General features: G+C 32.0%; 1 protein-coding gene across 1 annotated transcript; it reads left to right on the top strand.

The window, feature by feature from the left end:
• The first annotated feature begins 5,395 nt into the window (after window positions 1–5,395).
• Window positions 5,396–6,812, top strand: LOC132174580 (glycerophosphodiester phosphodiesterase GDPDL3-like). Its single transcript, XM_059586214.1, has 2 exons — window positions 5,396–5,660; window positions 6,499–6,812. Exons 1-2 carry the CDS (start codon window positions 5,522–5,524, stop codon window positions 6,810–6,812), a joined length of 453 nt encoding a protein of 150 aa, XP_059442197.1. The 5' UTR covers window positions 5,396–5,521.
• Window positions 6,813–6,846: the final 34 nt, after the last annotated feature.

The following is a 6,846-nucleotide window of genomic DNA, read 5'->3' on the forward strand; positions in this document are numbered from 1 at the left end:
GAATATCAATGTCTTTAGGTTGTGTTTGGTATTGTGATTTTAAACCAAATTTTTAAAAATAGATAATTTGAAATTGCGTTTTTAAAAAATTACAAAAAATCAGCATTTTCAAATCGCAGTCAGAAATGGTTTTTTTTTTCTTTTTTTTTTTTTTTAAATGCATGATTTTAAACTCTAAATTAAAATTTTAAAGGTCAAATTACAATTTTTTCAAACGTTTAACTGTATTTTTAAATCACATTTTTTAAAATCGCCTTTAATTCCTTTTGCAACTTTGCTTTCTTTATCTAAATTTGATGGTGGGAAAGTAGAAAGTATCAATGGGCTTGGTCCACAGTATATGCTCATCTTCGAAGCTCAATGATAAGATCTACAATGGACTATTCCTTCGTCCTCCTCTATTGTTTATTTTTTATTCTGCTTTTTAACATCCCAAAATATAATTATCTACTTTAAAAAATAAAAATAAAAAGTCATTATACTTTATTTGAAAAGCCTATATAGTTTTTTTTTTTTTTTTTTTTTTATAATTTGAGTTTAAATCAAGAAAAATAATATGAGAACGAAGGAGTATAATATCTCTTATGTTTTCATTTTTGAAAAATAAACATTTAAAATAAGATAAAACAAATATACATGCATGGTAAGAAAATGAAGTGAAACTACTTTTAGAAGCTTTAAAAAATAATAACGAGAATATTGTTGCAGGCTTTCTATCAACTCCTCCGATTCAAGAATAGCCCCTAAGAAATGGATTTTTTTTTTTTTTTGGACCCAAAGTTAGTCCCAACAAGCTCATTCTCAATTAGTCTTATGGATTAACTAAAACCCGCCATATCTAAATGGACGAGCGCACAAACACTAGAAAGACATTATGTGTATGGTATCAAGACCTATCTCACTAATTTTTAACACTCATTTATTCGTGGGAGCTAATGGACATTTACATAACAGAGTGAAAGACATAATCAAATAAGTTATCCTATGAACCTCTCCATAACCAACTTAGTATGAAAAAACACTCCATAACGAAAAGGAAAAGAGCTCACTCACACGGTATACATAATTCTAACCAAATACTCTTTCTCAGCAATTTCTTAAACTTGTAGTTTTCTTTAATTAACACTAATTTAAGTATCATAATGATCCCACCAAAACCCAGCAAAATACTTCGTATTTGACCTTCGTTCTTCTTTGCGGGTTACCCTAAACATTACATGGTCACGAACTCTAATCATCATAAAACATTTGTAGGCCATTGCTTAGGAGAATAATTGTTTGAGATTCATTTGAATGTTTGGTATGTTTGAAACTTTGAATAAAGAAGAGTTGCCATTAGCACACAAAAATCCCCCTAGTCTTCCCCAAATGTAACGTAACATCTCTTTCCTTTGAAGAATTCTTCCCTGGCCCTCAAACGCGGCTTTGAGTGCGTTCCATCAATCAACACCACCTCCAACGTGAGCTCCTGCAACTTTTTTTAATAAGATCTAATCCGACGATTTAGCTGACGTTGTCCAATCAGAGCCCTCCGTCCTTTTTCCTCCCCATGTGCTGCCATATGGCTTTATTTTTCTGGAGAAACTTCCTGCCCTTTTATTATTATTATTATTATTATTAATTAGTCTGTGATCTGAGATTGTTTGAATCAGTAATAGAGAAACAGACAGTCCTCTCGGTTTTGTCTCCACAGTCTGACTACGGCGTCCCACTTTTTATAATCGTTTAATTTATAATATTGATTAGGTAGGTAAGAGTATAATTGCACTTTTTTTACTAAACATGACACGTGTCTTGTTGTTATTGGTTCTACCGTTAGAATTTCAAATAAAAGTTTACTGCAGTGAGTTATTTGCCGAGAAATGATAAGCCTTTTTTTTTTTTAAGGTGAATATTATTTTTTAAAAATCAAATAAGAGAAATAAGAATTATTATTTTTTATTTTTTATTTTTTGAGAAGATAATATTCATCTAGTCTAACATTCTCCTTATTTGTCACTTATACATGCAAAATAAAGTTTTAAGTCATTTTTTAAATTTCATAGAATTTATTGCAAATGAATGCTACTATATGGACTGATGATGGTTTTTTTTTTTCTTCAATGTGTACCGATAATTAACGACTATAGTTATAGTAAATCCAACTAAATTCATGTGGAAATTAGAACCATTTACTTCATAACTACCTTCAGTAGTTGTTTCAAATGAATAGTTTAATCGGTTGAGGACCACACCTTATAAAATAAAGATTTCTAGTTCAAATCTTCTTCTTTCGTTTCATCCCCTTATGCGGACATATAAAATAAAAAAAACCCGTAAATAATCGTATTGGCTTTGCCGAAACAAAGTTTCATGTTCTTGTTAAATACTATGAAAAAGTACACAAACGCTCTAATTACTATGCAATTTATAATTTTTAATTGAATCAATGTTTGTTTTCAAACTACAGAAAATTGTAATATATCAATTTGATCTCAAAATTACATAAATAACCTTACTTTTTTATTTTTCAAAAAAAAAAAAACCCAATCAGCTAATCATTAAGAACTTTTGGACTCCAAAATTAGCTTTAAGGATAAACGTGAATGATTCACATTGCTTTCTTCAACTTTAAGCTAAAGAATCTGTACCCCGTACCTTTTTCCACACATGGAAAGTTATTTTTTATGAAAGGAAAATATAAAGTTTCGGAAAGAGGATATCCTCTAAATCTCCCTTTCTTTTTAATTTACAGACCTCATAGTTTATGGGTCGGAGAGAGACTAATCCTGTTAGCCTTCTTGCTTTCTATTCAATGCACATCAAAAGAGTACTCTTTTCCCCGGCAGTTGGTCCCTCCTCCCACCCACTTGCGCTGCGAAAGTTATTTTTCTGTCTTTCCTTGCTGCTTCGGTGACAGAAATTGATGTTTGTGTGTGTCTGTGTTTGTAATTTATTTATTTTTCATTAAAATGAGAAAAAAGAAAGCATTTTAGATTCCATTTTCTCTTAAGCTCATTTGAAAAGTATATGCTCACATAAATGATAGTTCGTTTATGTGATCAATTATTTTAAAATTTTAAATTAATAATAAATAATTTATATAATTATTTAATTAATATTTGGATATTGCTTTCTTAGATATAAGATCTGAAAACACGTAATTATTTATACTAGGTCGAAGGAAATTCCTCAAAAAACTTTGTCCTTTAATTAAAATATGAGTAAATGATATAGGCAAGCTTCAAACTCAAAACTTAACTTTAATATCATGAAAAATCACTATTTGTTATAAAAACTTAAACTGATTTCTTGTTATGATATATGAGTAAATTTGAAGTTGTTATGACTTTGTAAATGACTGGCATGTGCCATGTGGACTATTAATTACTTTTTTTTTTTTTTTTTTTTGAAAAAATATAATTTAACCCTTCAAACTATCATCCATTTTCATTTTAGCCTCCTAATGTTTAAAAAATGATAAAGTAGCCCCCAAACTAGCAACTAGTTGCAATTTGGTCACTTCGTTAGTCATTACCTTCAAATAAGATGAAAAATTCAATACTACGTTGTTTTGACAATATTAAGTTACTAAAATACCATTTTGAAAAAAAAAAAATCAATTTAAAAAATACCTCCCAAAACCATGGGGGTGGTCAGTGAGCCAACCCTAAACCACCTTTTTCTTTTTCTTTTTTCAAAACTACATCGTTTTTGGGGTTGCATTTTTTTAATTGATTTTTTTTTTTTTTAAATTGCATTTTAGTAACTTAACCTAAAAAAAAGGCACTATTTTGCATTTTTCATCCTATTTGACGGTGTTGACTAACATAGTGGTCAAAATGTAACTTTTTGGTAGTTTAAGGGCTATTTTATCACTTTTTGAACATTAGAGAGCTAAATTATATTTTTTTCTTTTTTGTTAAACAAAAAGGCAAGCGAATGAATTTAACTATAACTATTTTATCTGAACGTAATTATAGTAGTACATATTCGTTGGAAATTGCACAATAGTGATCTAGACGGTGAAAATTACATACGCTCTCTCAAGTATAGCTAAGCTATAGGCTTATAACCTGTCCCAACCCTAATAAGACTTCAATAAAAATCAATGTAATTTACATTAATTAAGCATGAAGATTTTTATTGCAAAATTCAAATCATGCCTTAATATGCACCCTAAATGCACGAAAATATAAAAACATTGTTCTAAAATGATTGTGACATCAAAGATATTTATATTTTATATACATAATAATTCTCTAATATAACGTTCGCCGAAGTTGCAAAAGGCAGAGGATGCTGAATAGAAAGCTACTTTTGAAAGCTAAACCCGTTTACAAATTTGTTGTTACACATTGACTCCAAAATTTCATAGTCTATGCCCCCAAAATTAATTGGTTTTATGTGGCGGTGGGGTTCCTACGGTCCAACACTGAACGTAATCGTTTTGCGCGTTTTGGTGACATCATACCCTTGGTAGCCAAATCATGGGACGCCACGTTGGCCTCTGCCAGATTGTTGATGGCCACGTTGTGGGGCCTCTCTAGCTGTCATCCAATCAGAGGTTCGCCAAATTGGTGAACGGTGAACCCCTCCACAGGCCGGCTTGGGTTCCAGGCTCGAGCTAGGACTTGCAACATTGACTGATTCCGTCTCCGCGTTGTTGGGTGAACTCCACCAAGACGTTGACACCTGTCGACTTCCGCAGTCCAGCTTCATTTGTTAATTTATTTTTTTTCTTTTCGAAATAAAAATATTAACCACACAAAATAAATAAAAAGGAAATGTTATAAAGGCCAATTATTTTGCCCGTCTAATTTTTACTTTTTTGGTTTTTTTTTTTAAATTTCAAAAAAATAAAAAAATGTCCAAAGCAACGAATGATCAAAGAACTCTATCATTTATGGTTCAATAGTTTATGGTTTTTTGGGATTATTTATGTGTTTATTGTCAGTTCGGTTATTTTGATTTTACTTTTTCATTTGTACTATCTTTTACGATTGAGTTTATTGTTAAGGCGTCGACTTCTTAGTTTAGTGTTACGTTAAAATCTGTTTATTATGTTATGAAAGCGTAATATTAAAAAAAAAAAAAAAAACTCAATGGTAAACACATGGAGGCTCCCTCTCCGAATCATTAATCCCTAAATAATTACGAATGTCCAAAGACTGTCGTTGACAAAGTCTCACATCAGAAACCGCTCGGCTCCTCAGGCAGGCTCGAGCCGCCTGTTTCAAAAATCCAAATAAATACGTTTTTTTTTTTTTTATAAAAAAAATTATTGATTAAAATTTAAAGTTCTGTCCGAGTCAAAACAGTATACGTACGCGTAATTATAAGAGTGCTTGACACTAATCGGACAAATAAAAAAATAATGTAAAAAAAAGGGTTTATATATATTATATAAATGTAAATCCAGAGAGTCCAGCCTGAAAAGCTTCAGAGCTCACAAGTTCTCTCTCTCTCTCTCTCTCTCTAAGCGAAGTGAATCTGACACATTTTCCGATAAAACCTCATCGCCGGAGATTACCGAGTTTCGATGAGTTGCCGGCGAGCTTTTCCAGCAATGTGTAACTCACGCGGTGGGGCGCTCTTTCTTCTTCTGCTACACTCAGTAGTAGTAGCTCTGGTCTCGGCTCAGGGATCTAACAAGACCAGTCTCTGGCCTACACTTAGTGGTTTGTGTTCCGCTCAAACTCTCTTACTTTCTCTTTCTCTGTACTTTTCCTTTTTGAATTTTATACTTGGTTTTTTATTTTGATTTTCTGCTCGCTTATTTTCCGTCTGGTTTCCGAGAAAGTGAAGCAAATTGAAATTTTGTATCCTTATGTTTTTAGTTATTGAGCTTCATTTTGATCTCAAAATCTCGTCTAGTTCTCTTATTTATTTATTTATTTATTTTTACATTTATCTTAGCAGCCAAATGGAGGATTTTCTCTCTTATTTTCTGTTTGGTTGGCTGGTGGCTGAGAGAACTGTGGAAAATAAAAGGAAAAAAGAACGTGAAGCTTTTTTTTTTTTTTTTGGTCCTTTTTGCAATGAAATTGAAAACTCAGAGTTAAACTTAGATGATTTGTATTAACTAAAGCGAGGAATTTCCTAATACGTGAAAAATCTTGATTTTGAAATATTTGATGCGGAATAGCTAGATCCATCTTCCGCAAGAAAAAGAAAAAGAACAAAGAAAGAAAAAGAAAATCGTGTATTTTTAATTGCTGTAAATTTTCATTAATAATCTCACCGTGTAAGCAATAGTTTTGTTGGCTGGTTTATGATAACTTTCAACTGTGGTTCTGTTAGGTCCTACATGGAAGTAGAAGAAATTGACCAACTTTCTGATTTCAGAAACAGAAAAGAATGAAAATGATGCTGAGATGAGAGTGCATTTGCAATTGTTTTCTAAAACATTTCCTGAATTTAGACTCCTTTGATCAGGAAATGTTAGAAAGTCCGTTTGTGATTGTATTTGACCACATGTTCTGTGAGCTAACCGATATAATTATGCTTAATCTGTAGGTAAGCCGCCTTTGGTCATTGCACGTGGTGGGTTTTCGGGGCTATTTCCTGATTCCAGTTCAGTTGCCTATGCTTTTGCACAGCAGGTTAGTTTGCCCAATGTGATCTTATGGTGTGATGTGCAATTGACGAAGGATGGTACCGGGATTTGTGTGCCAGATGTCAAGCTCGAAAACTCTACAGACATTTCAGTTGTTTTCAAAAACAGGAATAAGGTTTACGATGTTAATGGAACCCCTACCTCAGGCTATTTTTCTTTGGATTTCACCCTCAAGGAGCTATCAAATGTCGTTCGTAAGTCTGAGTTTTCTTAATCCGATTTTTTCCTTCACATTTGGGAATGGTTAC

Source organism: Corylus avellana, chromosome ca3 (genome assembly GCF_901000735.1).
Source record: "Corylus avellana chromosome ca3, CavTom2PMs-1.0".
In the NCBI taxonomy this organism is placed as follows: domain Eukaryota; kingdom Viridiplantae; phylum Streptophyta; class Magnoliopsida; order Fagales; family Betulaceae; genus Corylus; species Corylus avellana.

Coding starts and splice junctions, on each gene's coding strand:
- LOC132174580 (XM_059586214.1), top strand. CDS start 5,522: ATGAGTTGCCGGCGAGCTTTTCCAGCAATGTGTAACTCACGCGGTGGG. Junction 5,661..6,498: donor TCTCTGGCCTACACTTAGTG/GTTTGTGTTCCG, acceptor CTTAATCTGTAG/GTAAGCCGCCTTTGGTCATT.